The sequence below is a fragment of the Vanacampus margaritifer genome, chromosome 4 (assembly GCF_051991255.1).
Source record: "Vanacampus margaritifer isolate UIUO_Vmar chromosome 4, RoL_Vmar_1.0, whole genome shotgun sequence".
In the NCBI taxonomy this organism is placed as follows: Eukaryota; Metazoa; Chordata; class Actinopteri; order Syngnathiformes; family Syngnathidae; genus Vanacampus; species Vanacampus margaritifer.
Genome location: NC_135435.1, coordinates 13866338 through 13892661, shown reverse-complemented (window position 1 = coordinate 13892661; position 26324 = coordinate 13866338). Strand labels below are relative to the sequence as shown.

The following is a 26324-nucleotide window of genomic DNA, read 5'->3' as shown; positions in this document are numbered from 1 at the left end:
GTTTTCTTAAAAAAACAAATAAATGAATAAATAAACATATGTATGAAGATAAAACACTCAAATGGAATAATTACAGGCTTTGGAAACAAAAAGAAATCAATTGTAATCATCGAATCTTACTACAGTCTTTTCTGACAATTTTGCAAAAAACCTAACTCATCAGATTTTTTTTTTTTATCAAAGTAGGGCAGCCTCTATGATTATTTTTGCAAAGTGCTCAAGAGATGCCCCTAACTAGACTAGTACCTTTTCTACAACTTGCTTTTCAGGAGACACGTAAATCACAAGATCAGACTTAGAACTGAAACAATTAAGTCAATTACTTTCTTAAAAAGCCACAAGTGTGCTGCTGCAGCAGTGTTTGTGTGTGGTTGGTCACGATCTATGAGCATGTGTTTCCCGGGCAGCCTCTTGCCCCGGCCGCCTCTGTTGTGGTTCCCTGACACCGCAATCATTATGCTCAGCCTCAGCACAGCACGGGTGCAGGAGCTGCAGCTCGCTTTGCTCCGCTCTCCGAGCCCACGAGGAAATAATCTGGTCACGGCAAACTATATTCCTTGATTTCAACTGGGGCCTCGTTTACAGAAAAATGACTATTGTCAAGCCTTCAATCTAAGCAGTGAATCAACGGTATTGGACAAACACATTTTATTTTAGTCACTTGAAAATAATTATTTTAAAAGTGATTTCATCAATAACGGTTTAACTCTTTGACTGCCAAAAACGTTAAATGACGTTTAGTAAAAACCTACGGAGGGCCGCCAAGGACGTTAAAAGACGTTCTCCATTTTTTTTTTTTTTGGGGGGGAAACGGGTGGAGGAAAGCCTTGGCCAGCTGTGGTGAACGTTTCAAGCAGATCTAGTTAGCCTAATGACTATTTTTGGCCCCTAGATGGCAGCAATGACTCTTTTTTTTTTCAGTAGAAGACGTGAGGCGGAGCTAGAGGGGACAATGGCTGGGGAAGGGAAGAGAACATGGCGACCGGTTGCAAGCAGCTCACGCTTGAGCAGTTTTTTTTCAAAGACGAAAAGCATCGACCAACGCTAAAGAGCACATTGATGACGACGATGATCATCATCGATGATGATGATGGTGACTCCGAGGTTGGAAGCATTGACGCGGCAGTAGAAGATGTGAGGCGGAGCTAGATGGCTGAAGAAGCGAACAATGGCGACCGGTTGCAAGCAGCTCACACTTGGGAATTTTTTTCAAAGACGAAAGGCATCGACCAACGCTAAAGAGCACATTGATGACGACGATGATCATCATCGATGATGATGATGGTGATTCCGAGGTTGACGCTGAAGTTGCAAGCGTTGATGCGGCGGCTATGACGACGTCATAAAGGTTCACCGGCTAGCGATGCTAACACCGGAAAACGCGGAGCACAACCGAGCACGCTCAGGCGGACGTTCAATCGGATGACGAAGAGTGCCCCGAGTCCAATGCATATTCATCGGAGGAGTGGGTACAGTCTGCTACTTGCTATTCCCCAGAAAAAAAGGCCGTCAAGAAAGTGTAACGTCTGAACGCGAAAGGAGCCATCGCAAGTGAAACTAATCTGCTGTGCAAATCCTGCTGCGTCTCCTTGCACGCATGGGAGCGTTACAAAAAGAAAAACTGTATTTGAAACATCCACATAATTGTAAATAGTACCACAGTTGCACACATTTGTAAATAGTTTGCGAAATTGTTTTGTCAAATTGTTACACTGTTGAATGGAAATAAACGTATTTTGCAACCAAAAAACACTTTTTCATTGTTGGTGAAAGCGTTTCACAGAAGTAAAGCACTATTTAGGTGTTTGTGGCATCATTCATGGACAAAAAGAAGTGTACAATTCACTAGAGTGCATGAAATAACATTGTTTCACAAAAAGCTCTTTTTCTCCGCTTTTTGTTTCAAAACAGAGCATTTCGGTGAAACTAACCATTTTCTATTGTTGATTACTGAAGAACGGAATAAGGTAGAAACAAACTTTTTTTTCTGATGAAAGATGAGAGTTCAATCTTTCATTTGGTAGTATGTGTGTTTCCATAGTCCAAACACAACATTTTCTGAGGACCTTGAAAGATCAGTCAAAATGCTTAAATTGGCTGGCACTTGCGACATCCCGTTTCTGAAAACGTCTGGCAGTCAAAAAGTTAATAACCGAAGTTGGTCCAAAATGACCAATGCCATGGTCAAAATAGCAAAGAGGCCATAATCAATCTTTTGATACACAAATGAAACAGAAGGCAAATAGTGAGCGAAGGCCAGACAAATATTTGATAAGGGGATAGAATTCAAGTTGTTCGACTGTGTTTTTGCGCTGCTTCTACACACACGCCTGAACCATGCGTCTCTGTATTTGCTTTATACTCAAGTCTAGGAAACAGCTGCATCTTTCACAGATTCTTGAATGTGTAGCAAGTTCACAAACAATGGTTTGGGCTTAAAAAAAGTTGTGAGAATTTATTTACCTTAAATAAAGGGGGAGTTTTGGAGTAATAAAAAAAAATCTGGATTTGTCATGTTTGAGCAGTAATCTATGGCCGCATTTTGTGCTTAGATATACAAATTAGACACATAGGCAACATTTTGGTTATTAGGCTTCTTTTAAAAACTCCCATAGTTAAATTTGGCAATGCAAAAAAAAAAAAGAGAAAAAAAGTTCTTATTATCCTCACTTTTTTGTGTGCGTAATTACTGTACTGGAATGTATTGTGCAGACTTTGTCCAAAAACTCTCCATCACCCAGCATCAACCTAAGCTATCAGCTTAAAATGGCTGCTCTATTCCTACAGTACAGACTTAAAATACATTCCTAGTTTCCTCAATACAAACAGGACCCGGTTTCCTCAGTTTCCCCGTTTTCTCTTTTTTTTTTTGTTCCCCACCCCTCCAAAGTGTGTTATGTGCCCTATGTGTCTATAAACAAAGTGTATTCTGCAAAACTAGTGCAGTGAGTTAAGAGGAGCGACCACCCCCCCCCCCCCCCCAAAAAAAAAACGAGCGGAGGTGCACCCGCCCACCAAACCCCCACCCACCCCGGCGGGCATATGGGACCAGCCCGGCGGGGCGATAGTTTCCCCGTATTCTCAATTGCGTATTAAACCTAACCTGGGAAACTCAAAGAGAGATAGAAGCAAATACATTTCCTTAATTTCTATTGTCAATGCTTCAAAAAATAGCACAATTATCTTCTCCCGTAAAGATTTTAAGCAAGTATTCATGAAACTCAAATCAGAAGATTCAGAATTTCCCATACCCCCTCCTGTGGGTGTGCCTGCCTGCAAAGTGCTGCTCTAGCCGCTCCTGAGAATTGCATCACGGGGAAGGGTGTAAGACCATGGCAGCGAAACACTGTAACATTGAAGAAATACCTCATGTTGGACAGATTCATAAGCACCTTGAACACAGGCTGGCCGGCCACTCAGACTGGTTGTAATGGCACACCTGGCTGCATGGTGCCAAGTATCTGCTTCGACCTGAGTCTTGTCCAAGAGTACACAAAAACGCAGTCACACCAGAGAGTCTAAACCTCGTATGAGCTCATATGTGAGCATCCCTCTCATTACGAGCGTGACTTTTCACCCCCTAAAAATGCCTTGTATGATATAGTTAGAGTTGATGCAATATGAAGCACATGTGAAGAGTCAGCAGCGATCTGCATATTCAATAACTTCCGTAATTATATGCGCAATTCATCAAGGGGATGTGATTGCAGGGGAAGTGGAATAGAGTGGAGCTGAGAGGTCTGATTCCTGGAGGACTAAAGTCTAATCACTAAACTAACATGATAATTGAAATCTAAATTGAATGCTTTAGCGCTCACAAAGAAGATCTGATATTTCACCAAGTGTGAAAAGTAAGCTTGGAACTACATACTGTATTTATTATGAGCCATTAGCAATTCGTGATTTAAAAAAAATATATAGGCACTAACCACCACAAAAAAATAGATGCCATGCGGATTAAAATCATCCTCATTTGCTTCTTTGAATCATAAAATTGCGCCTTGTTGTTAAGTTAGACACAATTTGATAGGAATTTGCGTAGGCAGCTAATGTTTTATATGTGGTTTATATATTTGCTTTTACGTGTTATAGGAAATATTTAAATCCAGACATCATTTTTCCCTCAACATTCTGAGTGGAGAGTTTGCGTCAGAATTCAATAATTGCACAATATTCCACATTAGTTACCCTCGTCCCTTTTTGCTTGAGCAGATCCTGCTTGATGGCTCGTTTTAGTCTGAGAGTGAGCCTTGTAATTGTTGCAAATACTGCTTAGTCATGTAAATATAAATATGCATCTAATCATATAAAAAAAATATTCTTCAGCATTTAATAAGGAGAGTATTTGATGGCACTGCGTCCGTCCTCCGCTTCACCTCCACGTCTATTTCGCATCTCATGTTTTGCTCATTGTCTGACTGCAGCAAAGTGAAAGTGCAGAAAAGTCCTCTGTCCCATTCTGCTCTCCACCGCCTTCCCCTGCTATTGCCGCCCAAGCACAGGATTCATATTCATCCTTCAATAACATTTAATTAGTAATGCCAAATTCATTAACCTATACTGCTGTTGCGCTGGCCTCGGCCATAAATTAGCTTAATGTGAGCAGACGTATTGCAGCTGTAATAAGGGACATAAAACTCAAAGAGAAACAGATACTGTTCCTCGCTAGTCACGGGTCATTATAGCTGGGGAGCGTTCACGTTCAGAGAAGCAGCTCTCTTCATTTTTTGGTAGGGCTTGTGAAAGTTATTTTAAAGCAAAGACCATTTAAAAATGTTATTATGAGCATGCTTTGGAACAATGCTGCACCAACATTTTTTTTTTTTTAAGGATTGTGTGTAAACAGTGGCGGTTGAAAAATGTCACTATGCCACTGTTATTGAGTCAAAGAACTTGAGTCAATAACTCAGCAACAACAACAAAAAGCGATTTATGTAGGAGGTCCTTTTCCAATACTGTTGAAGTCTGATTTATAGCAGCTCAACACAGAGCCCATGATGTAGCCAAAGCCCAACACAAACTGAAGTGACACATTTAAAAAATAAAAAAAAACATTATCTGCTTTGCGGTTTTGTGCTGAGTTTCTCTGAGCATTTCTGAAAATGGTGACTAAAAGTAAGAAGACCATTTTGTAGTTGGTACCAACAACACTGCACAATAGTTACACATATTGAGATTACTGTGATCCAGTCGGAGGACATGGTTTGGAAATGAGTTTGTGGAAATGCAAAATAGCTGTTGACAGTTGTCGTGGCCTGCATTTATATGAGAAGTAATTTTTAGACTACTGCTCTCTATGAAGGCTACAGTAAAAGAGATTGGTTATAAGGTGCCGTTTTTCGTGTATTTTTGTATAAATGGGCTGAACTTGTGGTTTTATTCCCGTGCAGTGATTCCAAGCCATTATGCCATAAGAAATTGTCAGGTGTGCCATGGAAAATTGTCAAATTTACCTTAACTGGTCCGAAAATTATTTATTTACTAGAAATAATGTACCATTGTACATCTAGCTATGCCAGTGACATATAGTGACAGGCATAACTAAATAATTAAATGCTCTTCTACAAGATTGCGATTAACCTGTACATCCAACTTTTGTTCGATGTTATGCCGTGAGATTTTTTTTTTCTAATGTAAAATAAGTACCTTGGCTCACGAAAACTTGGGAAACACTGCCTTAGTGTACATCAGAATGCTTTAGTAAAAAAAAAAAAAAAAGAGCAAGGATGATGACATATCAAATCGGTAAAATTACCAAATGAACAATACTGAATGAAAAATAATAATAATAATAATTTTAAAAAAAAGAATGCTTTAGTAAATGTGCTCAGTTTTTATAACTGACCAAGGTAACTACTGAACTAAGCAATCACAACCCAGCTGCCGCACATCGACCGACACGGTGCAACAGAAAAAAAATGTGTAGTTTTTCAGGAAACAACGTTTTAAGACTGCACATATATTGTGCTGCATTATTTTTTACTGAATGATTGACAAAAAGTTGTGATTGGAAGGTAGACGCTGGTTAATCTGGGCGCTATAACTATCGAATAAAAACAAAAGCGGAGAAAAGGGCTGAGAATCCAGAAGAGAGTGTTGGCTATTGGAAATGACAGCATGTATTTCGACAACAGAGACTTTCCATCCTTTGCTTTCTAGCCACAGGTACATATTGGAAATTTTATATGGTTAGGTGTTTTTGTAAAACACAAGTATACTGTATCGACTGTACTGGGACGGTTTGGTTGTGGCCCGAAATGTTATTTTTGTTGTGGATCATGTGATGTAACATAGCATTTTTCATTTTTCAATCACAGAATAACTCGTTGACAACGACCGGTCATTTTTGAAAACTAGTTGCAGAACTCGACACACTTCACGAGAGTGGCCTTCAGCTGTGTCGCTCAGTGTGCATCAGGTCTTAGACTGACCACCAGATACAGACATTATCCATTGTCAAAATCTTTGACAATTTCAATGGGCACATGGTGACATGTTGACCATTGTGCTCCTTTATCCACCAGTGATCTTGATTAACACCTTGCACTGAAGAGCCTAATTGGCCTAAATCCCACATTGTTGTCCAAAAAAAAAAACGTGTTAGCATTTAAGTAACAAACAAGAGCGCTTGCTCACATTTAATCAGCCATGATTCTCTTGGCTTGGAATCTTTGTGATGAGCTGATCGACCTTTTAGTAAATAGCGATGTGCCGCTTGTTTCTCCTGAGGCCAACGACAAGAATAACAATAATGAGGTCATTATCAACTATTGCACTTTGAAACGATGTCCTGACGACAAAACAGACGACATAGTGGTTCTGATGCTTTCCATACAATCAACAAGCCATTGTTAAGGACCTGAGAACAACGGGAATGAGGAATGGGAGTGATAATGATTGCCCTGTGCTGTCATGAAGATCCTGTACAAAGGGTCCACTGAGGAAGAAAGAGCCTCATGGACCCTGATAGACTTCAGATATTCTCATGAATGTCAACGCTCTGGCTTCACAAAAGCTTTCACTTTTTTGGCGCTCAAATGTGTGGAGGGGCGCATTGTTTGACAGTCTGGCCACTTGAAGCTCGATTTTGTGGGAAAATGTATACTGTCGTATCCTTTAACAAATGGTTATAAAAGGGTTGTCTATATGAGTAGACGTGCTTGACAAAATCACATATTGTCACATCTGACAAATGATTCTAATTCACTAATCGGGCATGTCAGCTGAGTTTTATTGAACATGTCAACATGACTCCATTAGATAATTGCTAATCTATGCGCCATTGCAAATCTGGCCAAACCCCTTTGGGAATGAAGACAAAGATAAATGGCTATATATCTGTACACAGTGTAGATATAAAAAGTCTACACACCCCTGGTCAAATGTCAAGTTTATGATATATAAAAATTGAGAACAAGATAAATCATTGCAAAACCTATTCCACCTCTGCAACTCAATTGAAGAAAATTGACCATTGTTGAGAGGGGAGGTAGAAACAAACAACTGAAGTGTGGTTGCACAAGTGTGCACACCCTATAGAGGGGCGTGTATATGTTCACAATGAGCCCATCACATTCAAAGGCATGTTAAATGGAAGTCAGCAACACATGCTAGCATTTAAAATGCCTCTGATTAACCCCAAATAAAGTTTAAATGTTCTAGGGTTCTTTTTCTGACATTTTTGAAGTAATATTTTCCAACACAACGGTCTGTAGAGTTTTTCCACAGTATCACAGGGATCTCATTGTTTAAAAGTATCAGTCAGGCCAATTGTACAAAAGAATTTTCAAGGCATAAAATATACCATTGAAAACAATCAAGACAGTCATCATCAAGTGGAGAAAATATGGCAAAATTATGAGATTACCAAGAACTGGACATTCCTCCAAAACTGATGAAAATATGAGAAGAATACTGCCTCAAGGAGGCTGCAGGAATTTATGGTAAGTACTGGCTGTTTAGAACACATGACAACAACCGTTGCATGTCTGGACTATGGCATAAGGTGGAAAAATGGACACATTCCCTACAAAAAAAATAAAATAAATAAATAAATAAATATTCCAAATGCATATGGCAAAATGTGCTATGGTCTGATGAACCCAAAGTTGAAGTATTTGGTCATAATTCCAAAAGTGAAGCGTGATGCTGGCATGGTTTGGTGATTTGCTTTAGCCTTAACTGGGTTCAAGGTGAGGGAATTATGAATCATTCTAAATGTCAGTTAGTGTAAACAAAAAAACCTTCAGACTTCTGCTAGAAGGCAAAGACATTTCTGTAAAAGCCTACTAGAACATTTGAACTTTATTTAGGGTTAATATGAGCCACTTTAAATGGTGGCTGGTGCGTCATGACTCACATTTAATATGAATTATAATGTGATTAGTTCATTTTGAACGCAGTTATTAAGGGTGTGCACATTTGTGCAACAGGATTATTGCATCTCATTGGTTAATTGTAATTTGAAACATGTTGATGTTTTATTAAATTGAGTTATAGATAGCTTTTATGCTGGAAATTGTTTTATCTTGGTGTCTGTTTACGCAGCAAAAAGCATTTGGACAGGGGTGTGTAGACTTTCTATATCCATTTATATGTAAACTTCCTGTGGGGTGAAAGTTGTAACCAGCACAGAGCTTCACTATGAGCAGCGCACAATTGTGAGCCAGTGAGAGAGACAGAGCTTGAGGGCAGGAGGAATGCTAAGTGGGCCCCTTAGCCTAGTCAACCTTCAGTGGGTTTCATTTATCTTCATCTTGTTAGACTAAATTAATTAACAATCTCAGTGTTACACACTTTCTCCTTTCATTACATCAAATAATGGCAGATATGCAGGGGTTGGGGCGGGTCCCAGCCCACTGGGAGTAGACAGATACTGAAGACATCTCTTTCCTTTGCTTACCTTCCTCTGTCTCTGTTCATATCTCTGTTTGTCTTCCTTCCCCTTTCTTTCACAGTCTCGTTTTCACTCAACTAATGTAATTAGTCTTTCACAACTATGGTACCTAAAATGGTTCTACAAGAAAATTGTAGCAGTGAATCACAGTCTTGTGAGCTGTGTCAGCGGATTTATCAGACTTTGGCTTAATAAGAAGTTTGGGTTCCTTCATTGCATCTTTTGACGTTTTTTCATAATATCTTCAGATGCAGTTTGTCACAAATGGATTCATTTTGACTTTCCGCATTTAAGAAGAAAACGTCTCCAATTATCAAATGAAGTGCACAGCAGTGTTGGGCACCCAACAAAGCTTACTTTGACCTAATTTGGTCGCTTGAGAAAAGATGCCACATCCCTCCACCTCTATCCTTTACTCCGTTCACACCCACAGCAAAGCACATAGCCCAGTTCAGGGTTCAAGTACAATCCAAGGGAATGGGCTAGCCCTAAAGCAAAACCCGTCTTTCATCGTGGTCCGATTGTTGGCCAATCTCCCACCAGAGTGTGTGCTATCCTTCCACTGACGCTTCTCCTTTAATTAGAACACATCCTGACAGAAGGGTGTAGATTAGTGTAAGAATAATGTGTTTACTTTGAATAATCGCTGTGTCTTCTCACAGCTATGGGATAAAAGGAAACAGTCAGAGGTCATTTTCCCCCTATTTTCATTGTTTACAACATCTTACTATTACATTTTACAATAGTCTCTTCAAGAGCACACTGCTCTCCCCCCACTGCACAAGACTTATAAACACTGCTATTTACTTTTCAGCATTACTTTAAAGAAATGGCAGTGGGTGTAGTCATGCCAAAAACGTAGCATCATGTCTGCCCGGATAACTCCTGTCAAGTCAGAACTGATTCACCTCACAGATTAAATTGGTGCAGTGCCTGGAAAACAAAAGATGGTCTGTACTTTAAAGAGTATGAAAATACATTTGCAAAAAATATATATATTTGTTATGATCAAATTAATTGTATAGTCTTGATGAAAAAGATACATTTCACTGCATGAAAGTCGTCTGGGTTGTATTCCTTGATGATGTTTTAACCAGCGAGGGTAATAGTATCAAATTGTTCGTTCCTTTTAAATGGCCCCAACTGTTCAGAGCGAGGGGGGAAAATGCTGTTAATTTAATCAAATAAGTGACCTTTTGAAACAGAAATCAAAGAGGATTCATTAGCTTTAGTAAAGTTTGGCTGACAGAGGCTTTGAAAAGCAGATGCTGCTGCTGTGGCTTCTAATGAGCCAACCCTAATTAGGGAGCAATACTGGAGCCTGGAGAAGGTGGTTGACTAGGAAAGAAGCCAATGGTAAAAACGTTCTCTTATTTACTTCCACTGTGTCTAATGACAGCACACTTTTTTAATTAGAATCACAGGCATTAAAATGTAATTCTTTATGGTGGGTCGAGTACAAACAGAGGAACACCACAGGAAAGTACAGTACATGGCAAAGATGATAGGCCCCTAGCACAGAGGCCCTGATGAGGTGGGTTAGAGAGGGAGGGCAGACGGGGAGAATGGTCGGCCCGAAGCATGCGGTGTAAAGACCAGAAAGTCTGATCTGCTGATCCCTTAAGACGCGAAGGGGAAAGAAAGGGGACACCCCATCTACATCTAACCCTTATGCTGATGTGTGCTTTCAGTCTGACTGGAGGCTAACGGGGTGAGCATGCCTGTCTGCAACCACGCAGACACTCATCACACACAGCTTGGATAAATATGTTAGAATCCACATAGTTCAAATATACACACAAACACGGACACGCACACACAGGACAAAGTCTGAAGCTAACAATGTGTGGAGAAATTTAACCCCCGGTAGCCCGCATCCACCCTCGCCCGACCTGTGATCCTCAAAGGCAACAACGGAAATGAAACTAACCTCAGTAAAAAGCTGCTACGAAGAAAGCCTTCCATGTCAGCGCGTGGGGTTCTGGCAGGAGAAATCACAGAGAACCATTTTCACTAAGAAACGATGGTAATAATCAAGAAACAGAAAATCGAAATTAAAATGGAGGATAGAAAACACAGAGTATGCATGTTCCTCTTTGTAATACGGCACGTCTTTAATTAAATCAGAAATATAGCTATGCATCCATGCGCTCGTTTTTACGTACTGACATCATTAATTATACCTTGTTGCATCGGGGAAGTAAATTTGCATACAACGTCGGTTTGCGCTGAGAGCCTGATGATATGTTAGCATCACATAAACTACTGATCACTATACAGCCCTTTCCCACAACTGTGTACGGATATATACATGAACATCCAGCACTCTAACCGCAGATCCCAGCGCGACTCTGGTTTGTTCAGAGTAGCGAATGGTGGTCCAGCTGCAGCACATGTGTGGCGAGGGTGCTGCGGCTTCTGGGAGCCCGGCCACAAGGGACCCGAGATGAGGCGTGCAGCGTCAATGAGGCAGGAGGATGTGGTCATGATGTCACCGCTTGTAGGGGTCGTTCAGAAGCCTTATCCACAAAGTACGCGATATGCGTAGCTAAAAATTACTTTCAGCACAATTTGGTATTGGCGCACAGAATATACACTTTTATTGTGTTAAGCTTGGTTAGAAAGGATCGGGACTTCCATGTGCTTCGAGTGCCGAGGCAGGACACAATCCCAGTTTGGAGATTTCAGATCGCACAGCTAATTTATATATATATATCATTGCCCAAACAGTATGATACAAAATATCACTTCCTCAAAACGTCTTAAAGCCCCTGTGAAAATATGTATGTCTTCTATGTTTTTTCTTCTAATTTTTACATACACCACAGAGTATAGTGCTGCTAACAATTTTTTTTTTTTTACTTTGCTTTTAAATATCTTAAATTGTTTTGTTTACGAATGTTTTTAAATGTTGTATTTTTAATTATGTGAAACACATTGATTTACCCTGTGTGTTAAATTTGCTTTATTAATAAGGCTTGCTTGCCTAACAATCCTGCCATATTTAAATTACTAGTTTGAATGTTGTCTCAAAGTGTGTGAGTGCGTCCACTGAATAAAACCACACGAATCAAAAAAAATTATGCTACTTATGCCTAGACATCTCTACATGTTTGACCGACGACAATGTAGCCACTTAAAGTCTCCGTTGCCTGAAATATATTCCATCTGGTCATCACGAACTTATTCACGCCGCCACCAGCTAGCTCACCAGTTAGCCCACGAGCTATCAGGCAAGGAACAGGGACCTACCAATTAAAACTAAAGCCTGGTACACGCATAACACATTTTTTGCTCCGATTTTGCCACTTCCCGACCATGGGCTACAAACGCCAGATTATTTTATGTTTTAAAAGATTATCCAATAAAATTATTATGTGGTCTGAGGTGTGTTAAGAGTGGATTTGTCCCAATAATATAACAAAATGGCGATCTTAACTACTAAGGTGTTCAATATTAATTGTCAAAAGTCTTCAATAATTATAATAACCTTTATTTAACCCGGTAAGGCAATTGAGAACAGTTTTTCATTTGCAATGCTAACCTGGAGGCAATTTAGGATTCAGTGACTTGCCCAATGACACTTTGACAGCGGACACTCAAAAGCCAGGAATTGAACTGCTGATCCTTCAGTCACTGGATGACCCGCACTACCAAGTCAACAACAGCCGATCACCGGCTGTTAGCTTAATTTGACCTCTAGCTCACTCAGTAGACTAGAAATTCGCTTTCTTGTTGTCTTCAAGATTTTGTCCATAGTCTTTTTTGTTAGCTACATAACAACAACAAAAATCCAAAACCACCATCCTTCCCTCCTCTGTCCTCTACCATATTGCGCCTTTAATTTCCCAGTTGTTCCTGTGTTTCTTCTTCTTTTTTCTTCAGATCATGTTCAATCACGCGAGATTTCTATTTTGTTCGACTACATTCTAGATGGACCAGATTATCGTAGCACACTACATTCAATATAATCAAAATTGCTATATCCTTGATTTTATTTTATTTTTTTACCTTCTAGTGTGGACCTTGATGTGGGGCCAGTAACAGATAAACAATCTTTTTTAAGAGAGAAGAAGGTAGGAACTCATGCCAGACGCCCCCAAAAATCATAACACTGAATTGGTGGGGGAAAAAAAGGTTACTGCTCCCTCCAAAATTGAGCTCTACGTAGTTCTCAGTCTTTCGGCATTTATCTTCAAACATATATATTTAGAAGCAAATCTCAGGGTTCACTTTACAGGGTCTTTAAACTCAAAAGCCACCGATTAAAATGCTTTCTAGTATGCTGAAAGTCACTCAGTTTCAGTCCCAATAACTCAATCACCTCATCAGGAAAACCGCAAGAAGTAATGACATTAGACATAAGAGTTGTAGTGATATGTGTGTAATTTGGCATTTTCGCTTGCTGTCTTGGCTCATGAGACAATGGAAAGAATGAACCGGGTCCAAGGACACCGTGCCTTTCAGTCTGGCCAGCACTTAGTGAGGCACTGGATCCGCAAGACCCAGAGGGCTCAGCCGAGACTTTTCTCACAATAAGGTGTCTAGGGAGGCGGGAGAGCAATAGCCAGGGGCACTGCTGCTCCGCTCTTTTTTTCCACTCAGCTGGGCCCAGCGCACATAATACCATCACCACACCAAGCCGGTGACAACGTGAGAAAACACCCGTCAAACAGTGCAGAGCAGATCATGCGTGTCTCCTCACTTCTCTGAGTGCAAAAAGCAAAAGCTACCACCAGCAACAAAAACAATGACTACATCCAATGTGATTTTAACACAAACTAAATTTAGATTTGAAGGCATATTGTTGGATAACAAAGTGTGTGTGGCCTCAATTCATCAAAAGATTAGGGCTTACTGGGGTCCTATCTATATCTTGGGTTTCATTCCATTACCCCTTGTTCTTTCACTCTCACTCTGACTGCTTGTGTTTCCTCAGCTGTGTCGGCTGTCTGCAGTCCCATTGTGGTTAGGAACAACTGAACTTAGGGTATGGAAGCAAAGGTGCGGTTTGGAACTTAAACGACCAAATTCAGGAAAATGTGACTGAGTTCCAATATATCTGCTCCTCTTCGAAAGAGAGACAGAGAGAAAAGAATGGCTTTAAATTAAGGCAGAACCGCAATCCAAGGGCAGGGAGGATCGACATCACTAAGTTGGCCCGGGTTGGTTTGAGCAGCGCGGCAACCCTTTCGAAGAATGAGCCCCTGCCAAAAGCTCCCTCTGCCTCACCAAGTCTCCCACCATCTGCAACAAATGTGCTCTATTAAAGCAGTACCATATGGACAACAAGCTCGCTATTAACACGGCCTCAGCACATCCCCTTAACCTAGGCCAGATTTCAAACTTCCAGTCAAATTGACTGCTGATTTAATGCATCACCAGCAGCCATGCGGCTCTTGGCATGAGACGGCGCTCTCAGTCTTCAGTCATTAACAGGCTCACGTAGTGTGCGGTGCACTGTGAGCTTCAGAAATTAGCTGCACGGATCCTGCCATGGTGTCACTCCTAACCGTGATATCACCATCCAGATTGAAGGACGCTGAGAGGAAGAAGTCTCGAAAAGTTCTCCCATCTAGTCAAGTAGGACTCCACTCAGAGGAAACTATCTTAAGACTCACAGGGTGGCAACAGGAGCTCTCTAACTGCCGCCCTGTGTCTCAGTCCTTCCACACGGATGGAGAGAGCGTTTGCTCCCTTCGCATGGATCCAAAGTGACAGTGATTAACCCTACAGGGTGTAAGTGGGGCGAGGGGTAGAGGCGGGGGGACTTAAGTCCCAGTGGGCCGTGGCGGCCATGTTGACGCCTCTCCCGTCTCTGACTCATGGGGGGACCCACCCACCGCTCACAAAGCCGTGCTCTCTTCTCCTCGACCATGACGCCACGACCATGAGTCCTCTGTTCTGCGTCCCAGAGACAACACGCACACACATGCACACCAAATCAATTACAGCTCTGTGGTTTCAAGGCGACTCCAATGCTCGCTAAGTTTTGTTTGTTTATTTTTTTCTCCTCCTGTCTCAGCTGCTTAGATACTATACAGCATTAGAGTGGAAACACATTTCTTCGGACCGAGGCGTGCATTTACAGTATACAGTCCTATGGGCTACTTCTATCCGTCCATTTACTTTACTGTTTATTCGCATCAGGTTCATGTGTGAACTGGAGTCTATCCCACCTGACTTAGGGTGAGAGGCGAGCTACACGTTGACTGGTTGCCAGCCAATCGTAGGGCATATATATTATACAAACATTCACAATCCCATTCACACCTAAGGTCAATTTACAGTCTTCAGTTAGCCGGAAAAGTGTGTTTTTAGAATGTGGGAGGAAGCCCGGATTCTACCACATGCCTACTTCGTTTAAGCCATTTATCTTGATAAATGTTACCTTTGTGTCATAACAGAATTTACAAATAGCATCACATCATCATTCGCATTAAATTTATCATCGAAACCTCATATGTCCAAATCATATCATCACATTTTTTTCCACAAATCAATACTAATGGTGAGTCCCCATCTGGTCTATTATTTTAATGACAACATGGCCAAATGGCCAAAATGGTCGTTAGATTGGTCCATCATTGACGATGCCCACCTTTTGGCGAGTGCATACAAATTTTCGGCTTGTGCTTAATGACGCAAAGCCTCAACAAAATACACGGACTGAGCACCACCTGAAGCAGGTTTGCGTCCGTCAATCCGAAAATGTGGAAACAGTCGCCTGATGTAACGACTGTTTTGCCCACCAAATTGTTACCCAATTTAACCCTATAATGCCAAATTACAATAGATTTTGAGCCCTCTATTTCATGGGTATAATATTTTTTTCCCTGTTAAAACCCTGACGTATATGATCTGACACATGCATTGCACGAATCATCCATTAGAGGGCAGTATCACCCAGTTGATGGATTTCCCAGCAAATATGTTTAAGCTGTCTTTTTATTATTATTATATTTTTGACAGTTATAAATATAAAAAATTAAAGCATAGTGACCGGATGTATCAAATATGACACAAATCAAAAGTCATATGTGGAAGTTGATTTAAAAAAACAAAAACACTATTTACAAAGAATTTGAATTTTCTCTCATGCTGGAGAGTTCTTGGTTCAGGCTTTCTAGGGTTAACCTGTTGAAAATAGCTTGAAAGCAAATCTATTAACTTGTTTGGACACAACTGTCCGAGATGTCGTATAACTCCGCCTCTTCTTGACTCCGTGGGGGCTTAGCAGCATTATGTCGTCTCAAGACTGAAAGCCTGCTTTTCAGATAAAAACTCATTAAGCTATTTAGGGTTAGATACATAGCGCATTTTTCCAATGCTTGTAGAAGATTGCTCATCAGCCACCAAGTTAAATTTGTCTTTGTTCTTAGACTTTTGAAATACTGTTTGGGAATTTTACATATAAGCTTTTGTTAATTAGAGCCTTTTCTCTAGTTCGAGGTGTTTTGTTGATGTTGCTGCTCAACCGTATATGACAGCAATCTATGGCATAATACCAATTTTAACAATGTGTTGTTTGGTATTTATATATTTGTCATTTTAAGGAAATGCGAGGGTTCCGCCCATCAGCGACAATATGCGTGTTACTTTATTGCTGTTCTAATTGGGAGCATCAATGTTAAGTGTGCAAAAGACACACCAATTTGCCATTATTGGACACATTTTTTCCACAACTGTCCCTATATTGAAATGAAATGACAATTTAAAGACTGCTTGATGACAGTTTAATTAAATAAAGGCTTTGCATGTGTGAAAAAGGTACTGTTAGCTGGGAAGGTGTCCAAACAGTCTTCATCACAAAGTCACATGAGAATAGCGATGCTTTGTCAAGCACATATTCACAAGTGCTGGATGCACATACACATACATGCACTAAACGTATGCACACCTCGGTTGGTGTCAGTCGACTTCAATTGACCTCGCTTACAGATATCCCTGTACCCACGCACAAACACAATCTTAAATATAGACACACACACCTCAGTCAGCACTGCCAGATGAGTAGTGAATTAATTTGTGTGAGCCACTCCAACATTAGCAAGGTGTGTTGAAAGGTGTCTGCCCATGTTTCAAATTAAACGCGCTGCTGGTCAGCATTAGCACCTCGCCACCCGTCAGCAACTGACACTTAGGAGGGTCTGGGCGGGGGGGAGGGATGGAGGGAATAGGGGAGCCCATCCGCCATTCACACTGGAATAATTAGAACATGTCAGGAGGAATTAATTTCCTCATTTTTCAAAAGGATACACAGAAATTACCATGTTATTATATGACAGCGTCCCTGGGAGGATTGGATTAAATTTGATTTCTTGCGCAGCCCACACAACAAATTAAAGTCATAAATAAGATGGAAAGAAGCGGGGCACAGAGCATATGTTTATGGCAATGAGTGAAGCCGAGGGACCGGAAACAACTATCTTCATTTCATTTTATTTAAATCAGGCCGACACCGTGTGTCTGAATGACAGCGGTTGCTAATGGCTCCAGATTAGAGCCTCCTTGATATTAACGCAGAGATTTCTTCGCAGCGCCATTTGAATGAAAACCGTAGAAGCCATCGCATTAACCTGTTCAACAATGATCCAATTACTCCATCTGGTCTTGTGTCAACAACCCTATTCAATTTATGATACTGTTGTGTAGACGTACAAGATGACAGCTGAAGTATCTGATTTTCCCTTGCATTGTATTTGCTAACAAAGAATAATGCTGCTCACAATCCTGCCAAAGTTGAATGATAAAAAGGAAAGCGCCGAGTTGAACAAAATGAGGCAACAAATTCATGCCCTTCTCTCCACTCTCAAACATTGTGGACGTGTCCACTGAATGCACAGAAATCATGTCCCACTCAATTATCAAATCTCAATCAAATACTAGTGATATGGCAAAAATAAATGATACCTACACATAATTAACGTGTGCACTGCAAAAATATACCCACTTACAATATAGCCTTCGTTGGTTTAAATATATCCAGCTAGGGTATTTTCACGCCAAGACAACGAGGCACTCGCTCTAAAGTTGCCAAGCTAACGTGAAGCCTGTGTCCTAACACTGGCTGTCAAGTTGTACTTTTTTCCCCAGCTCGCTCTTCCGCCTTCTCTCCATGACAACGAGGCACTCTTAAGCTACCAGACCAGTGACCTATGAAGGGATTTTTTTTTTTAAAGCATAGGTATAGCTAGCTAGCTAATATGAACAAAGCCACTCAAGTTCTTGTATAGTAGAAGCCCTGATTTAGCCCCCCCCCCCCCCCCCCAAAAAATCTGCAAAATGATGAACACGAAATCTCCACAATTGAATAGTACATACAGTAGTTCTTTGTCTGCACATTTTCATCAATTATCTTCAAACTTTTTTAAAGCAACACTAAGGAACTTTCAGTTTATGTTGATTATGGCGGTGCCATATGGACAAAAGCGGTAATGTAATACCTGAAGGAAGACCTCATTTCCCACAAGGACAAGCGCATTGCGTTGGCCAATGTTAATCCTTGACTGTCCTTCCATTTTTCTTTTTTCTTTTTTTGTCCACTCAGACAAAACTTTTCAGTTGCTTTGCAGCTTCGTGTGTCAACATTCAAATTGACTTCCGTCTTTGTAGTGAATAGGTAAGGGGGGAAGTGACGTATGCCATAAAGCAGTCAGCACATTTGTAGTTTTTTTGCGTGGCAGTCTTCCTACCATCCACCTCAAAGTTGCTTAGCGCCAGTAAAAAATGATACAGACCCCTTTAGGCCATGTTTCATCATTCAAGAGTTATGAAAATATTTTATTTAGGTTGAAAAGTTCCTTAGTGCTACTTTATTGTATATAACATACAACGTTTGGAATTGACTTTATAGGGTCTTTAAGACAATTCAATTGCTTGTTTATCTCCACTCTCATATTGGTTATCTTATTGCCAGGATTCTGTAACGGTTCTCAAAATGGGCCAGCATTAGAGACGAGTACTCCCTTGGGCACCACAAACTTTAAATAATTTGCAAATCAATTAAGTGGCTACTCTCAAGGCAACAGGGACTTCACACTCCAGGGTCGCGGTGCATTATCAGTCAGAGACGATTCATGGCGTTTTGGGAGAAAAGTTCATGGTTGAAGTCATTAATTCATTTAAGCGGACTTTTAGTTATGCATTACTTTCCACAGCTGGGGTAGCAAGATGATTAATGGTGTGTTCTTTGCTCCTGTTTTTCGCCGTATAGTGCTACTAAGTGAACTCTGTCGAACACTTGGAAGGATCATACCTTGAGATACAGGACAGCAGCCAAATCTATATTGGATTTTTATTCATCAAATAAATCATGTTTATCATTCATTTAAATAATAACAATAAACCTAGAGGTTAGATCCTTTTGCTGCGACTCAATATCGTCCATGTTTAATCACCACTGTAAAGAGAAGCCAGACAACACCGCATCTAATCCACTGAGAGCATATTTTACTTTAATGACTTCATCATAAGATCGTACATCATGCAAAACAGAGGTCTATTTATCAGATGCATGTTGAGGACGATTTATGAAGTTCAAGTGGGGCTTTCACATGCTCGTACCATAATGATGGCTTCAGAAATTAGCTTCCGCGTATCATTTGAATTAATGCAGGTTGTCAAAGTTAAAAACAATTGGAAGGTCGTATTTGCCAAGTGGTTGGTGTTGAGCTTTGAAGCGGAGAAGCCGATGTGAGGTGTAAAAGAGAAACAAATTACTATTTGTTTTACAGTGCAGTTATTTAATTTGTAACATGATACCTCTCCATGGGCTACGCCAGGTTCCCTGGAATGAGAGCTGTAAATCCTCGGCTTTGTTGCGTGAACGGAGTTGATAAAAATAAATATTAAACAATATTTAATTTGGGGAAATGTTTTTTTCCCCATTTTATCCATGTTTTTTAGTGAAAAACACATAATTAATGTTTATCCCCAAAAATGTCAGATTTTTGGGGGGTCATTTTTTTCTTTTGTTCCTTTCTCTCCCATGCATAATGGCTGCCAATTGTACATGTTTTTTTGCCATTAGGGAGGCACTTAGTTCGTGATTTAGAAACTAGTGGCACATTATTGCGCAGTGAGATTACCAGGGAAAACGCGGGATTAGGGGTGTGAATTGCCTAGTACCTGGCGATTCAATTCGTATCACGATTCATAGGTCACGATTCGATTTGATACCGATTAATCCCGACACGAATCTATAAATTGTTTGTTTGTTTTTTACTCAAATTTAGAAAATACTAATCAGGAAACTTGTACATGTGCACTGTGAGATTTGTATGAAAATGTATTTATTTATCTGAACATTCAGGCTTATAACTGAGCCACTGCGTTTAACAAACAGGTTGCAGTCTGTTTCATGTTTGAACAGCACTGAAATCAAATATTAAGGCTTAATGTTCCATTAATATAACATTCTTCCATGCTTAATGTGTGAATCCTAACCCTAAGTAAGACTTTTTGTTGAATATTCCCATTAAAAATGGTGTTTAAAAATCGATTCGGCCGCATATCGAATCGATTCGAGAATTGCACGCTTTAATATCGCGATATATTGCCGAATCGATTTTTTCTAACGCCCCTACGCGGGATATTATCTAATTTCACATAAATGGTCCCAAAAAATAATTATTTATGATCTACGTGTGTGTCTTTTTTTTCAGTCCATACAAATACTGTATATCAGCTTTGAGTTCACCTAAACAGGCCCGGGCAAGATTGTCATTATTTCACAATTGATAGTGATACAGCATACTCGTATTGGGATATACAGTACTAGTTTAAAAGAAACAGTGTGTAGACGTTTTTGCCATCTAGCGGTGAACTAATAGAATGCAATGACCTAAGCTCGAAGTGTTTGCATTTTGAAGCATGCACACTATGGTGTCTCAGAGAGACCACACTTTGCAAGCCTACCACCAATTACTACGTTCGCTAAGTTTGTCTCCTTCGAGTATCCGTAGCAGAAAGGACAAACATGTCAGCTTCTTGTAAGGTGAAGCGTGACCCATGTAATATAATTAGCCATTACTAGACCTACGATTATTTATATATATAGGAAAATACATTATTGTGATAGAATTATTTTTTTTTTGTTGCATATTATTGAAATTAATTGTAGGTTTGAAAAATGAATAAACTTGAAAAAAAAATGGTAAGTATACACATTGAAAAGATAATGGTTGTAGGATTCAATGGTGAAGTTTGCTTCTATAAAAGTGTGTAATTGTGCATGCATTGTAACGATTCAATTGTCCAGCTCATTTGCTGCAGGTGTTCAGTGTGGGTGACAAACAGCAGGAGACGAAACATGTGTCAAGAACAGAAACAGCTCAAGAGACAAATTGATACTTACAAAAACTGAAAGACTCGCTCCCCACTTTCCAGCTACTCACTGGCACGTTGATTTCGAATTCATGTAAATGACCTGAAATTTAAGCACAGAGAAAAAAAAGATGGCTTCTTTAATTGTGGTATTAAACGGCAACACAAAAAGTGGCAGTACAGTCAAGTATCACTGATATTTAGAAACTGGCGTTGAAAGGTATGTGATTGAAGAATGCAACAGGAACATAGTGTGTGGTTTTGAAACAACATGGCCCTTTGATAACAGTGTTTACCGACATTAGAACAAACAGAGAAAGAACAAGTGAAAGAGAATCAGGTCCATGGTGACTGTTCGCTGCAAGGTCACTTTGTAATACGGTGCTTGTGGTTCTCTGTAAAATCTACTTTGAATCTCCTGACAAATTGTTTCAGGGCCCAAACTCTATTTAGTGATATATTGAAGCGACTCAACCAGGACTCAGTTCAAATGTACACAGACATGTTGAAAAGCACGACAATAAAATCATTCCACGTGCACACTTTAAAAAGTCCTCCTGTGTCTGTGGTGTGTCAGAAAAGTTCCAGGACTTTTGTCACAAGAGACATTTCTAATCCAAAGTATACGTTTTTGCTTTGGAAGTAATCCAGATGTACAATCGAGGGCTGCAAGGCGGCCATGCCACAACATTTTGTAGTTTGGGTTTGAAATATATCAACAACCAGTCCTAGAGATTTTACGTTGTGGCCTATAAGCCTGTATCTTTCTTGATGGCAGATGACCAAAAGAAGAAAATGTCCGTAACTATTTCCTGCTAATTTTCTCGCATGATCTTATTTTTCCACAATAAAGCACCATCTCATTACCAGCTGTTTTATGCAATTAGGCTGCATCAGCACTGCCAATTAAGCAAGGGCAAGTTTTTTTTTTTTAAGGTCACGCTTAACTTGATCCGTCACTAATTTGCGCTACGGCACCTCAGTATCGCACCACGTCCAGCCCATAGGTCATCAACGGAAAGAGACGACAAACGTGGCCAGCTCGTTGCTATCAGTGTGTGTGTGTGGGCAGCTGGAGGTTAAACACAAGCATGAAGATAAAGGCAAAGCGTTACAGACAGGTCTGAATGCGGTAGCCTTGAGCCTCAAGGTTACAATGGAGGAGAGGGGAGCCGGGACTGACCCTGGCTCAATGTGAAGCTGTTGCATGAATAGCACATCGGGCCTTTCAAGCGCACACAATTTCACTGTTTGGAGCTGCATTTCAGCTGCAACCACCCACCTCTGCACTCACACACGGCTAACTTGTGTTCCAGCTATTCATTCTGGCTTGAGAAAGCACGCACAACATGGATGCTAATTCAATACACCAGCCTTGTCAGACTTCTGACTGCAGGCCTAATTCCTGTTTTGCCTCAGTAAACGGGAGCTCTCATAATTACACAGAGTTTAGCAAACCTTGAACTCGTCGTCTGATGGTAATTGAGAACAATAGGGGAAATAATAAATGGGTAAATGTATTTCTTATTCATGACTTATTATGTCAATTATTTGACTGAGGGATAACAACAAAGGAATTTATAATTGAAAATAATGAGCCAGCCCGAAAGATGCTATAATGAAATGCTGCAATCCCTGCAGAGTAATAAGAGTCTGTGTCAACTGGCCTATTGTAACAGCGTGCAGCCGCTCTTTTCCTGCTGTGAATTAGACCTACAGGCAGGAAACATTAAAGCACTCCTAATTAGAGGACTGGGGACTTGTTAAAAACAATTGCAGTGAAGGGCAAATTATTAGTTTCACCACATTTTTCCTAACCAATTGTCAAAGCACTTTCCCTAATAAAATAATACAGCCATTTTTTTCCATTAGTATGTTGGAGGTTCCACAGGGTGAAATATTCCACATTAACCAACATCCGCTAAGCTGATTATGTTACGCTAGTTATTATATCTATAATAATATCACTGATTCATGAACAGTGTGCTGTAGACAGGGGCGTAGCACAAAAATCTGGGCCCCGTAATTAGTTGTCATGAGATATTTTTCCCAATGACACATGTAATCACAAACAAAAAGTGCTGTGAATTACAATATGTTGTCTTACTAGCTGGGGTATTTATTTTTTATTTTTTTTTTAAAGGTGTCACTGGAGGGGAATCATAAGGGGCCCCCAATATACTTGGGAACAGAGTCCTCCCATTACCAACCCCTCCCCCCACCCCCCATATCACGGCCCATGGCTGCAGGAAACTGTCCAATTTCATTTAGGCTAATTGGTCAATTCACTAATTCATCTGTCTATGGCAGTGACATATAGTCATAAGTAGAAATGCTCATCCGCCAAATTAACCCAATTAACCTGTGGCCACCTTTTTGTGCCATTTTTGTTTAGTGATGTGCTATGACATTTTAATGAAAATAAAATATGTGCTTTTGTTTTCGTAAAGATTGGGAAACACTGCTTTATATACAGAATATACATGTCATTGTCAAGTTAGTCTGCTTGTTAAAAATTGTGCTTTTTTTGTTGTTTTTGTTGTTTTTCGTTACGGCTGTTTAGATTCTCAGTCATTCAGGTCAAAGTAATCTGGAATCTTCAAATTACTAATCGTGTTCTTCAAAAAGTTTAATAAAATGCCAAGCAATTATGCTATTACACTAATTCATATTTCTAACAGGCTGATGGCTGTATCAGAAAAAGCAAAAGGGACAGAGAACTCACAGTCACCTGCATCATTTGTGTCAAAAAGTGACCTTTCCTCAAGCGATCATGGGTCAGATCTTTATCGCACGCACGCACACACACACGCGTGCACACACAAATAACCCAACCCAAAATGACCCTAAATGTATACACACCGAGTCTAAATTCCAGTCCTGATCTTGACTCAAATTAGCTCAATATTTAGATACTGTGTCGGACTTTTAACATCTGAACTTCAACTTTATGCTCAGCCTATGCTTGCAGGGGTTTTCTGCAGGTATTCCCGCCGCATTCCAAAGGCATGCATGTTAGTTAGTTGGGCTCTAAATTGTTCATAGCTGTTGATTGTGGTTGTTTGTCTCCCGCGACCCTAATGTGGACAAGCGCTATCGATAATGGATGAATGCACATCAACTTTAATACATTCTAACTGGCTTGGATTTTTCCAGGGCGCACCTCTCCTCTCACCCGGCTCTTCACAGACACCCCTGATAAGTGGTTGAGATAATGGATGGATATCTTGAATGAGTTTCAAAAACATAGGCAAAGGCCATTCCTTTGTACTAGCACCTCCCATATTGAAGATGTTCATGTATCTTTAAAGTAGACATCAAGCAAACGCGAAGCCTCCCGGGATTGCTGTTTGAACTGAAGCCTCTTGTAGGGCTTTGTGAAAGATAGCAGTTTAGTGTGTGTTTGGTGTGGGCTACGTTTGATTTCCCAGTGTGTTTTCCAGCCACCGTGTGAGTTTAACAGAAAGAAAGGAAAAAATCTGCACTGTACAGCGGCGCCAGTAGTATCTCATATTTTCTTTCCCTATTGAAATGAATGGAAATGCTATTAAATTGCATTCCACAGTTTTGTATTTTATATAAAATGCAGTAATAACATCATCAAATGGAACATTAAAAAAATAATGGTGTCCTCACGTTATCCACCGGGGGCAGTATAATACAGACGTAGACATACAGTAACACACTTATACTGTCGATTGTTGTAAACCGTTGGCACAATGACATTTTTGTACTACAAACATATTAGCGGTATATTAATAGTTGTGTATATCATTGTTGAAAGTTAGCTTCCCAATCAAGCATTCTATCTTTACTGCAAAAAGGACAGTAAAAAAATGTAAGAAAAAAATATAGTAATACGGAGAAAGACAACTTTAACTTTAAAATGAGAACATTATTACTTCAAATAAGCAAATTTATGTGCCAACAGAACAAGAAAATTGTATTCAAATTTACCTGTAAGATTTCTAAAAATAAGAAAATAATAATAGGCCAATATCAACCACAGCGGTCTTAAAAATAGTATTTTTAGACTAAAAACAAGTAATATTGACTTTTTTCAAGCTGTAATAAATACAACTATTTTCTTTATACATAAGCATTTGATTACGTTTGGCCAACTTAGCCTGAGTGTCGAGCTATATTGCACTTTTGCCTGATTGTTTTCATACTTACATTTTTTTCCATTCATTTTATTGCTAGATTATGCAAACCCCACTTAGGACCTTTGATGTTGGTTAGTAGTCAACTTAAAATGTTGAAAATGTTTGATTTAAGCCTCACAGTACTTAAAACGGGCTGTTAACACTCAATGCTAAGACAATTAAGATCATTATTATTAGATTTATTATTTATTTATTAGATATAGATTAATACGATAATTAAGTAATGAGTATCCTAAAATAGGTAGAATGATCTTGTCATTCTGTCTTGATTTATAAGTAGCCACACAGGAAGTTGAAGGGCATTTTTAAAAATGGTCTAATAATACTAAACATTTTTCAAAGTCCTTTTCTGTCTACTTTTTATCAGCATTTCTGCCAGTCTGCCCCATTTTGGTTGGAGTTATTCGGTGTTGGAAACAGGTCAGTCTCATTCAAACAGCTGCTTCATTCACCAGCACAGCATTAACTGTCACTGCCTTCCTAACCTCTCTTTTATCCCCTTCTCATCTTTGTCTCTGTGAATGAACTCATCCTGAGCCACCACAGACGAGACACTCACAAAAACGTCTTGCACCAGTGTGTCAGGAATGTCTATCGGAGTGACACTTTGGTGAAACTATCTTTGTCGAGGGTACAATTGGGATTAGCATTTCTGGCTAAAGCGCAAAAGTAAAGCAAAAGGGAAAGAACATCCGCCCAAGAGTGCTTTGTTTAAAGGGAGCAGCTTGATGAAGATACAACGACTTGGACTGGTCAAAGCTTTCATGTGCTGCTCTGCAAATATATATTTTTTTCTTCCTATAAGTCAAATACAAGAGAATACGAATATTTCGGTCCCAGTGCTCCTAACAGGCGGCTGTGCAACCTACTAATTCTCTTTGATTCCCCCACATATTCCTCACTACAAAGCCTACGAAGACAGACAACACAGAAAA

At 40.0% G+C, this 26324-nt stretch overlaps 1 protein-coding gene across 6 annotated transcripts in view; it reads right to left on the bottom strand.

Moving 5' to 3' along the window:
- Window positions 1–26324, bottom strand: part of sox6 (SRY-box transcription factor 6) — a 162225-nt gene that overhangs the window by 119222 nt on the left and 16679 nt on the right. For 4 of the 6 annotated variants that reach the window (XM_077563707.1, XM_077563705.1, XM_077563708.1 and 1 more), the window contains exons 2-3: window positions 21255–21326; window positions 10827–10877 (exon numbers count right to left, since the gene is read on the bottom strand). In XM_077563707.1, coding sequence (XP_077419833.1) covers window positions 10827–10861 — 35 coding nt within the window. In that variant the 5' untranslated portion in view covers window positions 10862–10877; window positions 21255–21326. The remainder of the gene's footprint in view (window positions 1–10826; window positions 10878–21254; window positions 21327–26324) is intronic. The other 2 variants (XM_077563710.1, XM_077563709.1) reach the window with 1 other exon arrangement.